Here is a 23,153-nt window from a genome sequence, read left to right as displayed (position 1 = left end):
TATAAATTACACCACTTAAGGTACTTACAACAAAAGATTGTACTTGACAGGCTCGGGTAAACAAAGTACAGCCTTTTACCTGAGTGAGTGAGTTTAGTTTTACGCCGCACTCAGCAATAGTCAAGCTATATGGTGGCGGTCTGTAAATAATCGAAACTGGACCAAATAATCCAGTGATCAACAGCATGAGCATCGATCTACGCAATTGGGAACCGATGACATGTGTCAACCAAGTCAGCGAGCCTGACCACCCGATCCCGTTAGTCGTCTCTTACGACAAGCATGGAATACGGAAGATTAATTCTAACCACGAGAAAGGGACAGCCAGGTGTGCGAGAAAGGATGGAGACGGCACAGCACAGGTTAATGAATCAATAACTTTGTCGGCACTTGTGCACGTGCTTCTCGAACACCTGGCTGTCCCTTTCTCTGCACTCCTCCCTCGTAAGAAACAGTGAACTGTGTCAGTATTTTAATGATTGTTTGTTAAACAACTTTTTTAATTTTAAGACATAAATTCTCCAAACAAATGACAGAGGTGGTCTGATGTTTTGATTAGGATCAGTGTTTCATTGAGTATGTTCTGTTTATTAGTTTTGGAGTTAGATTGCAATTCATCGGTCCGCTTTTGAGCCAAACGGACTATAGATATCAAATGAATTCGTAAACTTATGCATAAATGTTCATATTCGTTAGCACAGATACCTTGCCATGCATGAAATATTGTAACACCCTTGGGGTGCACGTGGGAAAACAAATGACACAAGGAGATGATGAAGTACAGAAGCAAAGTTTGCCGTGATGTATGCAAACTTTATGTTTAATTTTGTTTTAATGGCAAGAATGTAGATGGGACTTTGTTAGCAATGCAATAAAATAAATGATGCCAATAAATATCCCCAGTACTGATCAAACACTACTCGGCCTATATATAGATTTAATGACAAGGCTCATGCAGTCTCCAAGGAAATAATAGTTATTTTGTTATTTCAACTCGAGTCAGACACCTAGACCGCTCAGCCATGGAAGCAGCGGTGGCTGAGCGGTCTAGGCGTCTGACTTTGTGTGCTGGCGATTAGGTGCCTGACTCTGAGAGTGTGGGTTCGAATCCATGATGGGACTCAACCCAAAAAGTACTAGAATCTGTACTTTACTAAGAAAGTGTAATCCCAAATATAACATATGTTACATGTCCTTATGTTGTCATTTCTGTCCGAATACAATTAGGACACAGTAAAAATAATCAGGACATCGAGACAATTTGTTATAATTAAACGGAAAATATCTGTCCGTCAACGTAGCGTCAGTGGCCGCCATCTTGGTTGATCGTCGGCTCTATGACAAGTGAAATTTACAAAAGCATCAGTTTCCTTTATCATATGGTATTGTCCTTATGTTATATAAAGTGTCCGAAAAGAACGAACATAATGGACAAGTGAGATTTGTGCTAACATGTGATATAACAAGAATAAGGACAACGATATATTCAGGCCAAGCGACGGGACGACATTTTGACAGACGTCAAATGTATGCTAAGACCATTAACCACTTTGGCCCAGTGTAGCATCAATATGCCCTGTATCCAGGAATCGATGTTGTCCTATGTGTCCTTTAATAATTCGGACACTAACAAGACTGCTAAATATTTGGTAAATGCAAACAGAGAAAACAGACAGCAGACTGTCAATTCGTGCATTGTCGGCAACAAATGTCAAAACACGGAACGACTGTCATGTTGCAGGTACAAATGTAGGAAATACAGGAGGTTATATATTGTCCTCTATGTCTTAAAACAATGCATTTCTACCATAGAATGCAGGAAAATACCAGATAATGAATATGTGGCTTTGATATAAAAACGGACATCCAGTTTATAATTAGTCACTCAGCCTAACGTAAATGTTGTTGACAGGTCACCGTAACCTGAGAAATGTCAAACAGATCAAATTCGTTATTCAGTGCAATCAAGTGTAATTTTCATTAGTTTCAATCATGGAATACACTTTAAAACACTTCTGAGCACGAAAGTTATCAGAAAATCGTCATTAACAAGTGTAATAAGTCATTGTTTATCTGGGTCAAAAGTCACACTTACTTTCTGTAAATAGTCACGAACCGGGAGTGTACACAAGAAATAGTCCCTGACAAACATCGGTGTTAACACTCAAAATACACAATGATTCAAGACAGTGAATAAATATATCATTTGGTGACATGAAATACATAAGCATGTGCAATAATAGCACAGAATGACATCAGTAGTAGAATCCTTAATGGGTGTAAATAGCGTAGTGACACACAGTGGTACCCCGAACGTTCAGTGCTTGATAAAACATAGCTATCAACAGTGAATATGCCCCCATAAAGATGACTCAGATCTGAGAACTTCAGAACTGTCTATGATGTTGTTATGTTAGTATTTACTTTAATGTTAAAAATATGGATGGACATATAGATCGTGATATAACGAAAATAGGTGACACTTATGGTTGGCAAAGTTTACATGATGTTTTTAATACTTTTACTACATTTATTTAGATTCTATTACAATATCGAATTAATATACGTGTATACTTTTGTCTGACGTCACATGTAAAACAGGGTTCAGTTGATGATCAGGGCAAGGTATCTAATAGTATATTGATTCGTTTTACGATGAATAAATACGGTTCAACACAAACATTGTTTCTGAAACCGTTCGTTTAAATGTCATCCCAAATTATAAGACATTTTCAAATCTTCCTACAATACAAATCAGCAATTGCGACATGGATGGCCGTATCTAATATGTACATTAATCCTTATAAAACTACAGTCAATGAAGAACATAAATCAATTATTTAAACCCCAAACAAAGCTTACATGCGCATTTTTGATATCGGACGTCCATATTTGTAATGGTTAAACTTGATACCTTATACAAAACGGGTGGAAACAATCATTTGTAATTGTCAGTCTAATGAAGCAATTATAATACAGTTATTACCCCCTTGATTACTGTGTGCCTATAATTAGTTCAAGTCAGTTTGTGTTAAGGTAACAGATACAGTTTTAGTTACAAGATAAAAAGAAATGGCTGTTCAGTAACCCATTATATCCAATTACCAGAATGGCAATGAAGGAAATACTTTAGCTGTATGCTACAATGTATACATTCATTTCATCTTTAGAAATATAACGTGTGCATCACGACGGAAGATTCATAGAGACGCGTCATGCTGGTGTGTGGCTAGGTTCTGTAATGCGAATAGGCGCACAAGGGTGTATCACGCCATTAGGTGCACAAAAGGGGGGGGGGGGGGGCATCCGTCTGGTGATGTCTATTGATGTGGATCACACCAGTCGACAAACAAAGATGAGTCACGAATACACAATGCCATTATAATGTGGTGACAGGTAACACTGTTCAGATATTCTATATAAAACATATTTGGGATTACACTTTCTCAGTAAAGTACAAATCTAGTACTTTTGTGGAGTTGAGTCTCATCCGGGATTCGAAACCACACCCTCAGAGTCAGGCACCTAATCGCCAGCACTGGTCTAGACTACCATTTGTCCGACTTCCATTTTGTGGAAGCCGCGATGGCCGAGTGGGTTAGACGGCTTTCGTTGTGTGCTGGCGATGAAGTGCCTGTGGTTCTTTCAACACACTTGAACCCTTTTTATACTATACTACATGACATACCCAAAATATAACTTGTTTTGTTATCAATTTGTTCTCGTTTTTCTTCACTGACAGGTTAGTCAGTCACGTTCATCATCAGACACGGGTCATCACGATGAGGATGGCGGACTCTGGGATTGCTTCATGTAAGGCTGAGGTCGTCGTCATCAACGTCTATGCGAACAATAAGTGGCAACTGTGAACACCTTCAGTATCACACTGATATCTCATTTACTATTACTTGCAATCAGCTGTCAGTACTTTTACCACAGGTACGAAGAGGACACTTCCAAATCTGTTTTCTTTGTAACTGAGGAAAATCCAAAAGTTTAAATTAATGAACAACCTACAGGGAACAAGTATGAACATGCTCTGAAAATACAGTTTAGATGGGTCACAGTGAAAAAGCCATCCAACTGTATGTGATTTGAAGGTTCTGAACCTCTACAAGCCCTGCTACACCTCTCAAACAGCAGTAACCCATGCTTGTCGCAAGAAACGACTAACGGGATCGGGTGGTCAGGCTCGCTGACTTGGTTGACACATGTCATCGTATCCCAATTGCGTAGATCGATGCTCATAGTGTTGATCACTGGATCAAACCGAAACATGAGTCTCAGACAATTCAGACAATGACCTTGTTTTCAGCCGATCCGAATTTTCTCGTGTGAAAGTGAAAATAATCATCACAAACAACTATAGTTACACTGAATTTAAATTCCTTGTTTCATAAGAAAATGGTATTTAGAAATTAATTGTAATTTTAAACTTTAATAACATCGTATTTCTATATTTTATGGCGAGGTGTAGGCAGCATGACCTTAACTAAGACGTCACAGACTGCCCCTGTTTGATCAGGTCGTAAAATGATTCACAATGCATCTGGCTACACCTGTTATTTATATAGTGTTTTGTGCGCTTATTCCGTGTAGTTCCTTAAAGCACAATGTGATTGATATAATATCAAGTCCGTACCAGACCGCCAAACCTTTTTAGCGGGAGAGCCTCGTTTTGAGATTTCCACGATTTCCAAGTTTCCGTTTGTCAGAGCCCGCTGTACGACAGAGCACGCTGCACGTCGTGTTTGAAAGGATTAGAAGGAGCGTAGTGTTGCACTATACAAGTGCTTAGATGTATCAAATAATACTGATTAATACTTATGTATCCAGTTCAATGAATTGGTCCCAAAATTCTGGACTGGTTATTGTACTAAGTTGCGCAATAGGACGGGACCCAGTCAACAGGAAACGAGACTGTTGTGTAATCCATGTCTTGACTTGGTTTGGTCCAGTCTCGATTATTTACAGACCGCCACCATATAGCTTGAATATTGCTGAGTGCGGCGTAAAACTAAACTCAGTCACTCACTCAGGTAAAAGGCTGTACTTTGTTCGCTCAAAGTTTACCCGAGCCTGTAAAGTACAATCTTTTGTTGTAAGTACCTTAAGTGGTGTACATGTATACGTATAGAAATGTGCACGGTTTTTTTGGTACTCATACCAAACCCTGGAAAACATTTAACGCTGTATGATTTTCAAACCGGCGTTGTATTTACAATTCAATCTTGGAAATTCAATATTGGAAATCTCTGTTCGATTTAAAAGGCAGAGGAAAACACAGCTCCACGCGACCTTCAATTTTGTACAAAAAATATTGCTGAGTGCGGCGTAAAACCAAACTCACTCACTGGTCGTGTCACGACTCGACCATCAGCCTGGGTCTGCTGCATTGCTTCGCTCAACTGCCAGCACAGCATACACAGAGAACCATGCGTCTCAACCCTCGGGCGTTCTACACACCGATCCCGGATGAGATCCCATACTGCTCAGTTTTACCAGACCACGTCAACACAACACGGGGGACGGAAACAAGTTCCATCGGAAAGAATTTCTCGGAATCTTAGTCTATTGTATTTTTACCTTAATAAAATCGACACTGCCCCCGCCATAGAACATTCCCTTTTCTATCAAGGTAATGTTGTATAGTCTTCGATGCTATGTAGTGCTCCGTTCTGATGCAGAAATAACACTTGTTTCCATGCGCACTCATCAACGCTGTAACACGTCCATCCAGGCAACACATTATCAAACAATCCCATTCTCATTTTAGTCTACTTAACAATAATTTATGAAAGACTTAGCAAAGACACCTGCAGACTAATGACAGACACACTGTCTGGTTCCATTGAAAACATGCAGCATATGCATCGCTTTGATGTAATGTGCTCTGGGATTGCGTCTGTAATTAGCGTCAATTGCTATTCATATTCTATAGTCTGGATGCCAACTACTGGTTTTCTCAGGTAGGCTATTTGAAGTTATTAAATATATAAATTAAAAAAATACTGAAACATCTTATAGTTATTAACGAAGAGTTACAATAGAGTGTCTGTCCATGGAGAAACAATCCCTTAATACATCTTCATCTAAGTCAGTGAATTCAAAACGTCAACGGAAGAAGATATACAGTTTACACATCGGCCGAAACAACACCGGGCAGGTTTTCTGTCTATCAAGGGCCCAGTCTGGACACATGGTGGCGTGTAGGAGATCAGTCTGGACCACGTCATCAAGTGTCCTACAGTGTCCCAAGTACAAGGCCACAAGGAGATGTGCATGGTATTTCTGTTTGAAAGTGGATTAAAACCTTCATATACAATGAACCTATAGCATAAACAAATGATGGCAATGAAATATATATATATATATATATATATATATATATATATATATATATATATATATATATATATATATATATATATATATATATATATATGTATATATTATTTCTGTTCTTTAAGGAGTTACTTGATGGTTCTTCACACAATACTAACCTTTTCTACTAATAACTTGTGTATGTTATATTGTCGCTTTATCTTAAACTATAAAACGGACGTCAAAACCAAAATGTTAAACTTTTAAAAAAATGTCATTAATATCTGGTCATGTTCCAAGGCAAGCATTTTTTTACTATTGACAAGATACTTTTGTTTGACGTATGTATAATCTGATTTGGATGTATATCCATGTACACAACGTTCACAACATGCATGACCTTCATTTATCAATAACTCTTGGTAAAGTTGATTGTGATCCATCATTTAGATACTGAACACTATTTACCCTGCCCGTGCGCCTTCGCGGTTTAACTCTAAAATTACAGCACGACACATGGGGATGGAGGAGATGATTATTTTGTTTTTAAAATAATACTTTTGTCCTTACATCCGGAAGTGAGCCCATACGTACTCATGTTTAGGCAGTATTGGCTTAATTGAATTAGAGCCTTTTATTGCGAACTCTCTATAACCCTTCCGATATCCTCTTTACCTGCACCAAATGAGCACGTCACATTTATGTACACTTGTTAACGAAAGGTTTGTAAGATGTCCAGAATTGTGCAGATCTTCAAATACTCTGGTATTCACATTGCTGCTGTACGAATGACAGCAAGCAGGATGTGGCGCTCGGAGTAAACGCCAGGATGTTGAGCCGGAGTTCCATTCAACCCGTGTGTGCCCGAGAAATTCAGCCTGTGGTAGGATTTCCGAAAACTCAATGGATGTTTTATTGTTCCATGTGTTGTGTTTAATTGTCAGGAACATTATTACAGTCTCATCTCAACGTGATAACAATTCCAACATAAAGAGACATTAAAATATTGAGCGGTTTCATACGGATGTCGAAAGACTATTTTACATAAACTACAATGGAAGTAAAGCTAACATCAATTAGAAAACAGAAACTGTGTTACAGTTAGGTAAATATTAGACAGGTATATATATATATCTCAAGATCAGCAAAATAACTTTTTTCAACATCACTAATAGACGTAAAACCTTGTAGCACTTGAAGGTATTTGTTTCTGTCACTCCTATGAAAAGGGCAGTGCATTGAAACGTGATATTCCTCCCTAGTTCAATCTTCACAATAAGCCACCATAACACCCAGTTTCATGTCTTGAAAGGGTAATGGTTATATCGACAGTGTCTACCGTTCCACCAAGAATTAATTGCCATGAGACAGCTTGAGATAAGCGGGTTATTTTTATCATTACAATTATCTGACAATAACGCCAGGCAGGAACGTTGCTTTTTAAATATCAGTTCAAATAAAATTTAAACATGTTATCGACACAAAGAAGTGATTTTTCAAAGCACTTTAACTTGCATCGCCAAAAGTCTTGGATGAGGACAGTTACTGACGAAGATAATGCTAATGATGTCACAATACATTTCCGACAATATGATGTGTAAAATGAACTTCGTAGAGCGTCTCGTTCGCTATACGACTAAGATGATGATGTTGCCATCGCTAATTCCTCCACCCCTTGCACGCACGCTCACGAAAGGGGTCTCTTCTTACGTACATGTATTTCAAGGTCGCAATTACTGATGCCCAGTAAATTAGTTGAAGGGGTATACTAAACAAATCAGAATCTGAAGTTTAACGAGCAGTTTTCGAAGGTAGACTGAATCATCTGGCTGTTATTCTTGGTAAAATTGGTGAGAGTTATTTTAATGTACATTCATTAAGTAATTACCATAAATAACCATATACAATGTACCACATTTTTCAATATTTAGTGATGCCTGTTTCTAACATGATGACTCCATCACTTGCTTGATAAAGGTGGTAGTACCTACACCGAAATGTCGCACTCATTGCAATAAAGAAGTTGACTATCCATAGAACTTAGTTTTCCTTCATGATGACTTATGCTGAAGGAAACCACAGCCGTTTTCAAGCGTGTTACCATTTTGTGCAGACCTGGGACTGGGAACTGTATGTTCCTTTACTTGGAAAAGGTACCGATTGAGGTAGTCATTTTTTGTTGTTATTGCTTCTTTAAGGCCAGACAATGCACATACGTAGATACGATATCTGTTGAGGACTTACATAATTTGTTTTAAATAAGTTGACGTTACTACATAAGTCAGTGGGAAAATATTTAGTTTTGTGTTACCCGGGGTTGAGCACCTGTGGCCTTACCGCGTATGGCGCCACGGAGTTGCGTCCCTTGGGCACGCCATTAAAACCTGTTGTAGTGGATTTCGAATTACGGTTGGCGCTAATAATGTTTCTAGGATTGTCAGCATCATACCATATTCGTACAAGGTGAAAGTGGTAAAGGTCTAAGAACTGTATATGTCCATGCTTCCCTGTCACCCCTCCCCAAATCCCAAATCCCCATCCCCATAAAACTGACACGTCACGTCGTGCATAAACAGAAATAGATCCACCTGGAAAACGTTAAGCACCCCTAAATATGTTGACCGCTAATAGAACTATGTTCAAGTTCAGCTTGTGTATGATTGTACGTTCTATAATAAGGAAATTATCAGGCGGCCAGAGATGGCAAATTATTGGCATGCATAACTTCGGAATGTCCTTTAAAGCAACTGGTCCAGAACTGAATGGGGCCAGTGCGGAAGCCTAATGGTTAAAGCGTCCGCTCGTCACACCGAAGACGCGGGTTCGATTCCCCACATTGGTACAATGTGTGAAGCCCATTTCTGGGGATATTGCTGGAATATTGCTAAAAGCGGCATAAAACCATACTCACTCACTCCGAAATGAATGCATCTACGCAGTTGTCAGTCGTTTGGTTAGATAATACAGGGGAATCTGCGGACTTGGCAAAGAATACATTGGTCTGAGGAAAGCCGATTCCTTCTTCAAGGGAGAGTTTGGAGGCAAAATACCAAGCTAACGAATATAATAACCGCTCTACAATAAATTCTTGACTTGCCCAAACAGACCCAAAACCATATCGTAAAAATATTTATCTAACCTGAGTGGACCAATTTGGGCGTTACATTGTATATAGAAAATTACATTACATTATAATATAATTTTATACGGAGAAAGAATGGTGTTTCAGTGTTAATAATATCAACCATGTGTTCGGTTTTACACCCAGAAACTTTTTGCACGAATATAAATGAACTCTTTAAATACTATTATACATTAACAAACACAAGTCATCTCGTTGGGCCAGCTAATGGGTAACGTATAATCTGTTCGGGATGGTAGAGTTGACCCATATGTATATAACTGTAATGATCAGGTCTTGGCTTTGTACTGGAGCATGAACGAATATTGAAGTGATTGTCTCCATGCTGTATTGCAGTTGTGTCCGTTGGTGTATAGGTTTAGGCACTGTGTGTGCATCGTCATTCTATGGCTGTTTGCCCATACCCCGTCTCTTCTTACTGTGTAAACATTCAACTGTTTTAATCAGATGCAAATGCAGCTTGGACTATATTAGGCCAGCATGGTTAACCTGGGAGAAGACATCTACGTATGTATAGCCTACAGTGAACACGAGGGTGGAGATGTGGACTATCGAATTAGTTCAGTTCATTTTGCAGTCAAACACACCGCTTCAACACACACACACACACACACACACACACACACACACACACACACACACACACACACACACACACACACACACACACACACACACACACACACAAACACACACACACACAAACACAAACACGCCTTGCTGCCCTCCGGTTCCCAAATGTAAGGCTTGGACTAGATACCTTAACAGACAGACAATACTTTATTACCTTAAAAGGAATTCGTTTTGGATCACAGAGCTTGACAAAAATACAAATGAATAACAACATAAAATATGACATTACTATAAACATAAAAAGAGATAAACATGTGCTTAAAAATATTGAAATGAATACGATGAAAATTGGACATTCAACATTTCTTTAAAAGTGCAATACTTTGAGGTACAAAAAACGTTCGAGCTCTTTTAGTCTAGGTGATTGGCACTGTGTAGCGGCCGTCCGAAGGTAAAAGCTTATACTCTAGATTTAAAAAATATGTTGTGTTATTAATGATTTTTTCAGACGTTGAAAGTACTTGCCAATCATAGGGGAGTGAAAGTTACGAGTAGAGTTACCAATGCCTGTCCAAATTGCAGCACCTCGTACATACGAACACCTTCCTAGTCAGAGCACCTCGTACATACAGCGCCATATACACCACATCTGGTACACAAGGTATATACACTCCACACTACGCCAGTACATACAGCGCCATATACATAGAAAACCTTGTATGTACCTTCCTGAACCTCGCATCATTCCCCTGCTTCAGACCCGCCTGAATACACACGCTCACAACAAAATCAGGGTACACGACACGCAATGCTTGACTGTAGTTATATACTCCTCACAAAAAGTTAAGCAACACAAATTTGTAGTCTCATTACATTTTCATTTCTTGAAATTTCAAATCATGGAATGATGCAATAGAAAGGTTAAATATGTATACACACGATTAACAAAATGAAATGAAATGGTATTGAGCAATAATAGACTTACAAATCATCAAAAGCATGTACCCGCAGAAACAGTCGTGCAAAATGTGCTGCATTGATGGAGCAAAATGTTAACATTAAGGTTCAAGTCAGTTTTGGACAGTGAAGCAGTGTTCAGTAACGCGTATGACCACCATGAGCACAAATGCAAGCTTCTACACGTCTTTGCATTGACCAAATGAGCCTTTAAAGTTGCTGTTGTGGAATGTTCTGCCATTCTCTGTAACGCCTGCTCAAGGTCATCCAGAGTCTGGGGGTGAACATGGAGACCGTAAACACGACTTCCAATAATGTCCCAAAGCATGTTCAATGGGATTAAGATCAAAGTGACCTTGCAGGCCAGTCCATATGTGTGATGTTGTTGATCTAAACAACATCGTTAACAACTCATTCTCGGCCATTATCATCCATGGACGGGCATTATCACCCATTAAAATGAAGTTAGGACCCGCTTGTTGTGCCAGAGGAATGATTACAGGTAGGTTTACAATGATCAGGGTGCATGTGTGAAGAGTGGAGCACATTCATCTCACACATTTTGCATGTTGTTTCTGAGTGTGGTTGTGTTCGGGTTATGTTGTCAATGTTATCAGATAAATTAATTTGACAGTTACTAAAGGTTATGTATTCTTTGAATATTTACCTTTCAGTAACATGTCGGCAAAAATTGCTATCGAAATTGATAAAGATATTACACTGAAAATACTTGTTGCTTATTTTTTTGTGAGGAGTATATATCCAAACAATACTGTTGCTGTGTTACTTTAGTAAACGTTTCAGAGTCTCGCCATGATGAGACCAGGTTTTACCAATGACAAATAATATGTTTCGGGAAGGCAAGCTCGTGGTATGCAGTTTATGATGAAAAAAGCAATTCTCAGCTGCGGTTTTCCTTTTGTTAAAAGTTGGACACCTGTTGGGATTTTTCGCGTTGTCCCCGTCGGCCGTACTAGAAAGCAATCTGACCTTCTCATATTTACCCTGGGATCCGGGGGCAGTGTGTCATACCTGGATCTTCATCAAACAGATATGGTAATACGAACCCACTACTCAATATTATGACAGTGTTTCCATATTAAGCATTCTTACAAACTGGTAAATTGACGCCCTGTTTTAACGGATATGAAGAAGAAGCTACGTCTGAAAACACATGAACAAGCTTAGTCACAGGATTAAGCTCTGTTTCACAGGATATATATGGAGGGTGGGGGTTGGGTGGCTAAGTAGGCTAACCTCACTGTCCGAGGCGATATGTACAGGCTAACAAATATATCACCCTTAAGATCTTTTATTTAGCTTATCTCTTTAAACAAACAACATTCAATCATCGACAGATGGTGACTCTGCAATGAAAAACGTAGTTAGAAGTTTGAGACATGCAGGTAATGTTCGTATTGGTGGAAGACCAAGTCTTGCAGGTGCTGACTAGTATGACCTGACCTGTGGCTGACTGGGCTGCGGATGACGGCCTTCACGCCTGACACGAAGGTCACAGGTTGCCTTCAGGGCATGATTCGGTTTATTGTATTACTCAACATTTTTTACACCGGTACGGGCGTCTTGACGCAACAATACTCAGCCAAATAAAGTAGGGTGCCTGTAACAGATTAGGACTCGTGTTTGCAATTGTACTTGGTGGTATTATATTGTTTTGTTGAAGGAGGAAACGGGTGGAAAAGGTACAGGCAGTGTGTTCATGTGTAGGTGGGGGTAGGACGAGGGTGTGTTTGTATGGAGGTGCGGGTAGGGCGAGTTTTTGTTGTTGTTGTTGTTGTTTTGTTGTTGATGTTGTGTGTGTGTGTGTGTGTGTGTATGTGTGTGTGTGTGTGTGTGTGTGTGTGTGTGTGTGTGTGTGTGTGTGTGTGTGTGTGTGTGTGTGTGTGTGTGTGTGTGTGTGTGTGTGGGTGGGGCGAGGGTGTGTGTATGTAGAGGTGGGGGTCGGGCAAGGGAGGTGTGTGTTAGTGTGGAGGTGGGGGTAGGGCGATGGTGTGTGTGTGTGGAGGTGGGGGTGTAGGGCGAAGGTGGAGGTGAGGGTAGGGCGAAAGGTGTGTGTGTGTGGACATGGGAGTCGGGCGAGGGTGTGTGTGTGTGGATGTGGGGCTTGGGCGAGGGTGTGTGTGTGGAGGTTGGGTCAGGCGAGTGTGTGTGTGTGTGTGTGTGTTGGGCTTGGGCGAGGGGTGGTGTGTGTGGAGGTTGAGGTCTGGCGAGGTGTGTGTTTAAGCGCAAGCTAAAGGTGTGTTGTGGGAGGGTAGGGCGAGGGTGTGTGTGTGTGTGTGTGGGGGTAGCGAAGCTAGGATGTGTTTGTGGGGGGTAGGGCGAGGTGTGTTTGTGGGGGGTAGCGCTGAGATAGAGTGTGTGTGTTTGTGGGGGGTAGGGCGAGGGTGTGTTTTGGGGGTGCAGGGCAAGGGGGTGGATGTGGGTGTAGGGCGAGGGTGTGTGTGTGGAGGAGGTGGGTGTAGGGCGAGGGTGTGTTTGTGTGTGTGGAGGTAGGGTAGGGCGAGGGGTGTGTGTGTGGAGGTGGGTGTAGGCGAGGGGGTGTGTTTGTGTGTGTGGAGAGGTTGGGGTAGGGGCGAGGGTGTGTGTGTGTGGAGAGGGGTAGCGCAAGGGTGTGGATGTGGGGAGTAGGAAGAGAGGTGTGTGTGTGTGTGGATGTGGGAGTAGGCGAGGGTGTGTTTGTGTGTGTGGAGGTGGGGGTAGGGAGAAAGGTGTGTGTGTGTGTGGATGTGGGGGTAGGGGCGAGGTGCGTTTTGTGTGTGTGTGGAGGGTTGGGGGTAGGAGCCAGGAGGTGTGTGTGTGTGGAGGGTAGCGCGAGGTGTGGAGGTGGGGGAGTAGGGCGAGGGTGTGTGTGTGTGGATGTGGGTGTAGGGCGAGGGTGTGTTTGTGTGTGTGGAGGTGGGGGTAGGGAGAAGGTGTGAGGTGGGGGTCGGGCGAGGAGGGTGTGTGTGTTTGTGTTTAATAGTGACGTCGGCATTCAGTGTTCAGAAATAGCACAGAATAACAGAATATATACCCATATTGTGCGCCTTGTATGTCAATGACCGTTGGCCTTTCATTCATGGACAAATAGTTTCTGCTACACGACGCCCATCTTGACAATATGTTGACCTACATGGTTCTATTCAGTATCCACTAACCCGTTGTTTTGGAATACGTCCACAATCCGCATAAAAGAAACCGGTTGTCCTGTACGAGTACATCGGCACCAAAACCACGGGCGAGTCAGAATGTATTTATTGAATTAGATGTGCGATTGGCAATTGACTAGTTTTCGTAGCTGTAAATACCTATGGATTTTAAAAGACCTGGGGTAAAGCTTTGTGCGACCAGCATGGTTCCCCTGATCATCATGGATGGGTGCCCTTTATAATCAGTCACATCATGAACCGCAGGGGTGTATAGAATAACGAAGTTCTAAGCATAAACGACATTTGAGTTGGAGACTTTGTTTCCAAACATTTGCAAAAATATAAAAAAATGGAAAGTTGGGGTAGAGGTGTATGCCAACGTATATCTCATACAAACTTCAAATGTTCTCGAGTTCAAACCTGGTCAGTGAAAACGTTTTCAGATATATTGAATCAATTCACATGAAATTCAATAACAACCACCAATCAGCAACTGACAGAAGTAATTATCACTCATGGTTTTATTAATTGCTTGTTATATACGACATGGAACTACGTTAAGAGTTGCTTCTGTCTAGCATTATTGTTTTTTAGCTTATTTTCTTTTATTTGAAGGTTCAGTTAAAGATTGTTATAGAATTGTCTGGTCCTGACTGGATAGTTTACAGACCGAAGTCAGCATACAGGATGGATTTACCAGGCGAATAACTGTTGACGATTTGACAGTGTTGAACATACCACCTTGGACCCCTATTGTTAGGATTAATAGAGACTGCAGAACAGTCATTGGCGAAGGCGTTACCGGCTTCATTCAGGAAACCGGTTTTGATGACAAACGTCAAAGCCTCGCACCTTCACCACGCACACGTATGCACTGAGTGCAGCGTTTAACAACAGAATTCCACAAACAAAATACTCGTGAAAGTCAAGCCAACCCATTCTTCCTTTCAATAGGCTGCCTTCATGATGACACCATTAACAATCTTGTCTGTGGTAGATGTGATCGATATTTGTTCATGTCTCAAGCAAATCGATTTCACTATGAATACCTATTGTAAGATGATCACACACCATATCGTATTTGCAACAATGACCAATGACTGCCTTTCAATTATAAACATGCTCCTTAACTTGACAAAATTCAACCAGAAACAATCAAATAAGCCATTAAAACCTAAACTGTCGAAGTTAGATTCCTGCACATCACAATAACGTTCCTTGTTTCTGACACAGAAACGGGAACAGAGCGCCACAAAACACCCGTACCCGCGGCCCACCCAAACAAGCTAAGTTCACAACAGTCGGCCGAGTGTGTCCATTGAGAAACATCAGAGGAAAGGAGGGTGGATGCTTTCGTGAAGAGTTTATACCATAACTGATTTTCGGGACGACTGTAAACTGACGATTTCTCGGTCGTGGATTGTTAATAACCAGCCATGTCGACAGATACGGTTTTACAGGTGCACAACTTAAAACAAACGGTGGACGCGTTGTCCGAGAAAGTCGACAAGAACCACGCTGAACTGCTCGCCGTTGTCAGTAAGAAGAAGCCAAGCGAGGTGAGATTTAACACATATAACTGTGAGGGAATCAACAATGGAAAAAGGAATACAATGTCTGTTTGTGTCATTTAAATTGGCAAGAGTTCCACCCGTAACCCCCGCTTGAAATGTCAAAATGTAAATGTAGTGAAATTATAAATTAAAGGGTTTGGATTATAAATAAGCGCCGCTTTTTATAAATAAATACATCTATTCTCCTGCGTAGAATGATATTAAAAATACGGGTGTTACAGGCAGAAATTGTTCCCATGTTACAACGAGTTGGAGAGAAATGTGGCTGTATTCAATCTTTAACCATTATTCATTGTTCACACTTGGGACGTTTAAAACAATTCGTATTGTTTTTTAAATCTTCACTGACTTGTCAAACCGCTCCTAATCTTTAACTGGGCAAACACAACTGTCACTGTAACTGCATGTAATTCACACAAACTCCGTGCGCAGTTAGCTACGTAATGCCCAATGCTGGGTGTGATTGGCTGGACACACATAGGAGTGTGTTGTCAACATTTTGGTTATCTCTGTCCAAACATGGCGATCAGCAGAACACTGATGTTACCATTAATAGATTACGTTTAAACTGACGGTAAACCATATTTGTATACTTAAATATAATGTGTGTTACCCTTACCATGGCGGCCCGGTAGTGTTCCCCCATATAGTTTTCTACTGTATGCCAGCACTTAACGTTGTTACACGTGAGGTGTTGAGGTGAGAAAGTGCATCGGATAAAGCAATCCCATTTCGTTTTATTTTCCGGACCAGTTTCGTCCCCGTAATATTCCCATTTATTTAGGGTTGCGTTTAGGTGTTTTGTTTTGTTTCGGTTTGGTATTTGGTTTTGTTTGTTTGTTTGTTTGTTTTGTTGGGGTTTTAGCTTTGTGTCGTGTTCGTTCTTAATTTGAACTTTTGTGTAGATGAGTGACTGAGTCGGCCGATATTGGACCAAAACCAATAATATTACGGGTCCATGCTAGTGATATGAGAGTCCTGTTAAAGGTCACATGCAACCAAAAAATCAAACATAATTAAAACACAATTATCACTTATTCATGACATATAATATACATTGCTGATAATGAAAAACATATAAACAAAATTATGAGCGTTTATCAAAAGTGCAAAATTGTGTACTTCGGTTTACTTCCCAAGAAACGAAGCAGCCGGGATACCGAACCCAGTCAGAGCGGGTGGGTGTGCACTCAAGTGTAACGGCTGGTTCATTTGCAGATGCCTTCACGGCTCATTGTGTGTGTATATATAGAGATGTTGGGTTTTGTAAATACATGCTCATTTTTTGTGTATAACATTTTGCAATCAACAGACATCATAACATGTCATGTGTTCAAGTATCACACCTGCCTGTCTGTGTAATTACATAATGTGACAGAGACCGAACTCGGGCCATAAATCAATGCATTTTGTTTATGGTGTATAGCCTGATTGGTGTTAAGTTCAAATTGAATGTGGTCAGTGATAGCAGTTGTGTATTGAATATTGTCATTAGCGGACAGGCAGGCAGACACACAGGTGTCAATAAAACAAGACATTGAGTTTTGTCTGTGACAACGACATATCTATATCACAGTTAGAAATTCTGTAGACGCTAAATAATGACATTGCTTTTAAGTATCGAACTGAGAAAGTGACTCGGTAAGAAGAACGTGTGGTGAAATAGACAAATGAAATTATATAAACAGTTAATTTACTGTCATAACATATAAAAAGCTCGCGCCTGTGAGATATCAACAAAACATTAGAAAAATAACTCACACCAAAGCCTTCACCGAGTATTCACCCGACAACCCGCTTCCAAGCTGCGCGAACCTATTTCACTGCGCACGTGCTATGAGCGCAGCCCAGCTGTTGAAACCCGTATTCCCCAGAAAAGTCTGGGGAAAATTAGTGAAACGTTTGAACTCCGATTTCGCGCGTTTTTTTTTCATCGCGTTATTTTTTAACTTTATAAGTTGAATTTGCATTTTTGACGATTTGTTTCGGTAAGTCCATACCGAAAGGTATCAGAATCTGCAAAGTTGTGTTTTACGTTGCATGTGACCTTTAAGTACTGACATGGTGTAGTGCACTCTACGTTCAGGCAGTTACTTCACAGCATGGAATGCGCCAGTAGTCCTGTGAACACTAGTCATGATTGCTGGGTGAAATAACAGACAGATAACTACTCTTGATGCTCAGTAGGTACGCTCTTGTGTGTTTTATGCGTCTCTCAGGACGGTCTTTATAAGACCTTTAAGTCAATATACGTATTGCGTTATCACAAATGGCTGCTCCATTCTTCGCAGCTTGTATTCACATTTCATGTCAATAATCCGCGCTGGTCGAGGAGTATTTCTATTAAGTAACTCATGCGTGACCTACTAGTGTGGTGGGATTGACAAAGCGGTAGACACATAGTTGCAGTGCAGGTTGAGTTACATCCCTAGGGCTACAAGATGTTTTAGAGGAGTGTTGTTGTGCGTGATGTACCATACAATGTTTGTGTAGGACAGTGGTAGTGTGAGACGTAACATCACACTCAGTAATATTGACAATCTCTCTGATATCCCATCTTATAGTCTGTCAACCCAACTTTTGGGACACCCCTTTTGTCAAATATCTTCGAAATAACACCAACAGATCACATGCCATTAACGTATATCTTAATTACCCCCTTTGACGTAATATGAACACATGGTTTTAACTTTGTTGGTCACTTAGGAAAAAGTTACTAAGTAACTATCATTTAGATTTCTGTAGCAAAGGAACATTTTTCGGGCAACTGTATACTTTTAAATTGCCCCAGATCAGTTTAATTGGATTAAGGTCATAGTGATAGGGCGGCAAACGTAGAATTTCATGACCATGGTGTCACTCAAGTAAACAGGGGGTGGTTTGTACGCTAGTATGGTATCATACAGTTTAGCTTGAAAGCCGATACCATGCCTGGACAACCAAGAAGTACTACACATCTCATGTTTTCCGGAAGTGGAGGTATGAGTCTTCTCCAGGGGATCTCTAATACTGTGGCATGGTGCGTTGTCCATCAGCTGCTCTGTGACGTATTCTGTGAACACTGTGGAGTTCATCTCTGTGTGATAGTCACGACCATCAGTAGATTTGGATCTGAACACCAAGTCACATCCTGGTAGGAAACCCAGATGAGACCCTGCGTGTACATAAATCTCTCACCCTTGCCTGGAGGAATGTTCCTGTTTACTTTGGGGTCAGAGTGCTGCCACTAATAATTTACATATTGTAAATCAGGAAATGCAGATGTGTTCATCTTCAAGAATTTTCTTGAGTTTTCTTGACGAGAGATGTTGGTTTCTCTGATAAAAACGGCGAATTATGTCCCTGATTAGTCTCAGATTGAAAGTGTCCAACTTTACTGATGTCTGGTTTGATTTTGAGACCGTCCCTAAGTGACTACTGTTAATTACCTGATCAGGGGAGATAACATGAAGTGTTGAGGGCTTTATTTTCACTGTTCTTTCTGTAAACTTGGTGATAGATTGTAAAGGATATCCTCTGTCGGCTTCATTCTTGAAAAAAACTATACACATTTTTATGAAAGTTTGCATATCTGTGCTTAACATGGGGAAATTATTCTGAGGGTAACAACTCTGTCCTTCCAAGTCACTTGTAAAGATGCCCCGGGTCCCGGGGTCATGCACGTGAATTGCCCTCTGACCCAACACGTAAGTTGTTACGTTTACTGCGACTACACCCCGTCTCTTGACACCAAAACAAACACAAGTTATAATGATAGTTACTTAAGTAACTTTTTCCCCAAGTGACCAACAAAGTTAAAACCATTTCTTATGACATCAAAGAGGATCATTAAAATATACGTTAATGGCATGTGATCAGTTGGGGTTATTTGGAAGATATTTGACAAAAGGGGTGTCCCAAAAGTTGGATTGACAGACTACGGTTGAAACCACGATGTACTGTGAACAAGATGTGCCGACTGTACGACTGGTCAAACGAACTCGCTACCTCCTGTGTCAAATGCATATACACCTTTCACAGCTGTGGGAAGTACTGCTATACATTCCTGGTCTTTATAATTAATTATACGTACCATAATGTCCTTATGTTCCGGTGTTTGTTTTGACAAAATTATTCATTCAAAAATTAAAACATTCTTCAATTGCCAGTTTAAAACTCTTGCAGAATAACTGGAGAGGGTAGTTGTGATAGGTCTTGTTGGCCATTTCATGTGGTCTGAAGGTCCGTCAGACAATCTATAACTGCTACAATGACTATCGAGCTACGGAAATTGGATACAATGGCATGCATAAGACAACACAATAATTGCGCTTGTCGTTCACTATGTAGTTTTGGGGTTTTAGTGTGTAAATGTTTTTCAGTCCCGTATCTGTTACATTTACGCTTGGCCGTAGCTACGTTTACGCATGGCCGTAGCTACGTTTACACATGTCAAGGCTCATGATGAAAGCAAGGAATTCCACAGCTATTTTAAGCACGCCACGGTTGTTGGACATGATTGCACTTGCTCTTTGGTGGTTTACACTTGGCCGTAGCTACGTTTACACTTGGCCGTAGCTGTTTCCACGCGTAGCCCATCAGTTTACGTTGAGGAACGTCTGGTCCCTGACATGACACGATAGTCATGGAGCGTTGAACACTGGTTACGTACGTACTACACAGCTTTTGTCCGTCCTTGTCCTTGACGCGAGTTGTTTTCCCGATCTTGATCCCGTGTACTTCTAACCTTAGTTCCGCTCCATTTGCCTTGTAAACATGCAGCTCGGTGAGCTTGGTGCTTCGGTCAAGGTCAACGTGAGCAACAGTGCAAGACATTATCTTTTTTATCGCATTTGTTCTACGTGTCCAATAGCGTGAGAATATCGAAGTTCAATGTTTACCACAACTGCAGATCGAATTGGTAACAAGACTTTAAGTCATGTGAAGGCTCATGATGAAAGCAAGGAATTCCACAGCTATTTTAAGCACGCCACGGTTGTTGGACATGATTGCACTTGCTCTTTGGTGGTTTTATATTTTGTTTGGCATTGGAATATATTTTAGGTGCCTGTGTACTGTTCCGACGAACATTGTGGTCATTGATACCCAACAACAGTCGGTGTGTGTTATTCAGAAATATTCCTGTAGATAACGGTACTCACGTCCGTGTGGTATGTTTATAACGGACACCAGGTCGGCTGGGATTAAGGCGATAATGTTGCAATGTAAATGTAAGTGCAGTTCTTATTTGACTTTGCTTACTTTAATACTTAAACGAAATTGGAGATGCTACAGATCTGAACATGTTAAAAGTCGTTCTTGGTTCCTTCAACATCTGGGATCTGAAAACAAACTGATGGCAGGTGAGATATCTAAAGCCATTTCCCCGTGAAGGTCCGGGTTAGATTGAACCTTCAGTAACCCATGCTTGTCGTAAGAGGCGAATAACGGGATCGGGTGGTCAGAATCGCTGGCTTGGTTGACACATGTCATCGGTTCCCAATTGCGCAGATCGATGCTCATGTTGTTGATCACTGGATTGTTTGGTCCAGACTCGATTATTTACAGACCGCCGCCATATAGCGGGGATATTGCTGAGTGCGGCATGAAACTAAACTCAGTCATTCTCTTCTGTCAACAAAGGAAGCCGTCTGCTACACCAGGGGAGATAAATCTTGACGTAGTAAGGTTCATTATTAAGCCAAAAGGAGTTGCCTCACATACTGAGTACCGTAATACATAATGCAACACCTATTTTAAACTTCTATTATCAGTATTAGGAAACACAATTTTTCTCGATTTCCAGGAAAACTACCTCTGGAAAATGTATCGCAACATCCTGCCAAAATCCATTAACCATAGCAATGGAATTACCCAAACCTCAAACTAACTTACTGTCTGGAACAACATCATTGGCAATCCTCATTTACCATACTAGACGTTAGAATTTGACGTTGAGATATTGCGATCCATTCTTGGAGGGCTTGTTCCAATTCGTCAAGATGTTGTACTGGCGGATCATCTCTGGCGTAGTCTGCGACCCATAACGCCCAACACATGCTCTATGGGTTCGATCTGGACTCCTGGCAGGTTACGGTAACGTTGCTACCTCCTCTTGACGTAAGGCATTACCAACTATAGGTGCACGACGTTACCTACCATAGTCGTCCAAAATGACAGGCCTTGTGTAAAAGGATGTCCATCGAGATGTGAAACAACCATCCCTGTCGAGTATGTCAGTAATGTACCGTTGTCCATTCAGATGTTGACTCATCCACATAAGGTCAGGTTTTCAGTCATGTGTGAGGCACCCCCGCCTCATCAAGGTACCCCCGCCAAACGGTACTTGCTCCTCGTCCTGGGCCGTCAGTGACGAACAAAAGAAATCGACTTTCGTCCGTCCAGTGGACCCTCTGTAGACTAACGCTCAGTCTCTGAATATATACTAGCCACATAAAGACGCTGCACACAGAAAATTCCTTCAGTATTGGAATACAACACAGAAAAGATGAAATGATGTAGACACTTTATAAGCTGAAGTATCGGGCCACAACAACATGTCAAAGAAAATGAACAATATCCGTAACGATGACGTCAGAAGTTAACAATTGAGTAGGGGTCACACGTCGAAGTCAGTCAATAACGGGTATGACCATCATGCGCATGAAGCAGAGAAGTGCATCGACGACGCATAGATAAATGAACATTGAAGGCCTGGGGAATGGTTTGGGACGTGGTCACTGCCATCTGGAACCTGTGTCTGAGATGAGTCACCCGAATCTATCTGTCCTGTCTTGGCGTCGTTACTCGGGGACACTTTATAGCTAGTGTAGCTGGTTACATTTACTGTGTGGTAATTATGAGGCTTTGGTAAGTTATAGTATTGTAGGAAGTATTGGATCATGAGTAGGGTTATTTGACAGTGTATATTATTTGACTTTGTTAGATTTTGCACGCTTGTTACTTTGGTTAAGAATTTGAGAACTTGTATCGTCAAAGTATGCATGTGCAATTGAACGTTCGCGTCCGTGAAACATATTGTCGCTTTTGGGGGTTTCTCTGTATAACTTTTGGTTGAGTATATTTAACAGTGTGTAAATGTTTCTTGCTGTTTTCATTTCTTAGTTTTCCTATCCCTTAGTTATTGTCCTCGTACAAGTGTTAATCACTTCCTGAAACAACCTGTGTTGTTTATTGTATGGGTCGAGGGCAGTCCCGACGTTTAGAATCACCTTATTTACGTGGCTCGCACGGCCGCAGCGTTACCATTGCAGTGTTTTTAAATGCGTAATAGGTGCCATGGATTACCAGCTTACCATTACAGTGAGTGGCTATTCCGATACAATATTTTCAATCTTCAAAACGCAGAAGGTATTCAAAACGGATTTGGTTTTAAGTCCATTTGTGTCAGAGGGCATAAACTCTAAACCAGTCACTCACTAACTGCAAAAACAG

General features: G+C 41.0%; 1 protein-coding gene and 1 long non-coding RNA gene across 2 annotated transcripts in view; one reads left to right on the top strand and one right to left on the bottom strand.

Moving 5' to 3' along the window:
* Positions 1 to 11,193: 11,193 nt before the first annotated feature.
* On the bottom strand, positions 11,194 to 14,977 carry LOC124254410. The gene is made up of 3 exons (XR_006892470.1): positions 14,816 to 14,977; positions 12,487 to 12,489; positions 11,194 to 11,204 (listed from the first exon to the last, which is right to left on the bottom strand). It is a non-coding gene; the product is annotated as an uncharacterized LOC124254410 (long non-coding RNA).
* A 444-nt stretch (positions 14,978 to 15,421) lies between these two features.
* LOC124254394 (sodium- and chloride-dependent neutral and basic amino acid transporter B(0+)-like) overlaps positions 15,422 to 23,153 on the top strand; it is a 32,706-nt gene continuing 24,974 nt past the window's right edge. The window contains exon 1 of the mRNA XM_046688280.1: positions 15,422 to 15,704. Coding sequence (XP_046544236.1) covers positions 15,582 to 15,704 — 123 coding nt within the window. The 5' untranslated portion in view covers positions 15,422 to 15,581. The remainder of the gene's footprint in view (positions 15,705 to 23,153) is intronic.

The sequence above is a fragment of the Haliotis rubra genome, unplaced genomic scaffold (assembly GCF_003918875.1).
Source record: "Haliotis rubra isolate DU_JTF1 unplaced genomic scaffold, ASM391887v1 Scf115, whole genome shotgun sequence".
Classification (NCBI taxonomy): Eukaryota; Metazoa; Mollusca; class Gastropoda; order Lepetellida; family Haliotidae; genus Haliotis; species Haliotis rubra.
The sequence above is the reverse complement of the archived record's forward strand: the minus strand, read 5'-3'. Positions and strand labels throughout refer to the sequence as shown.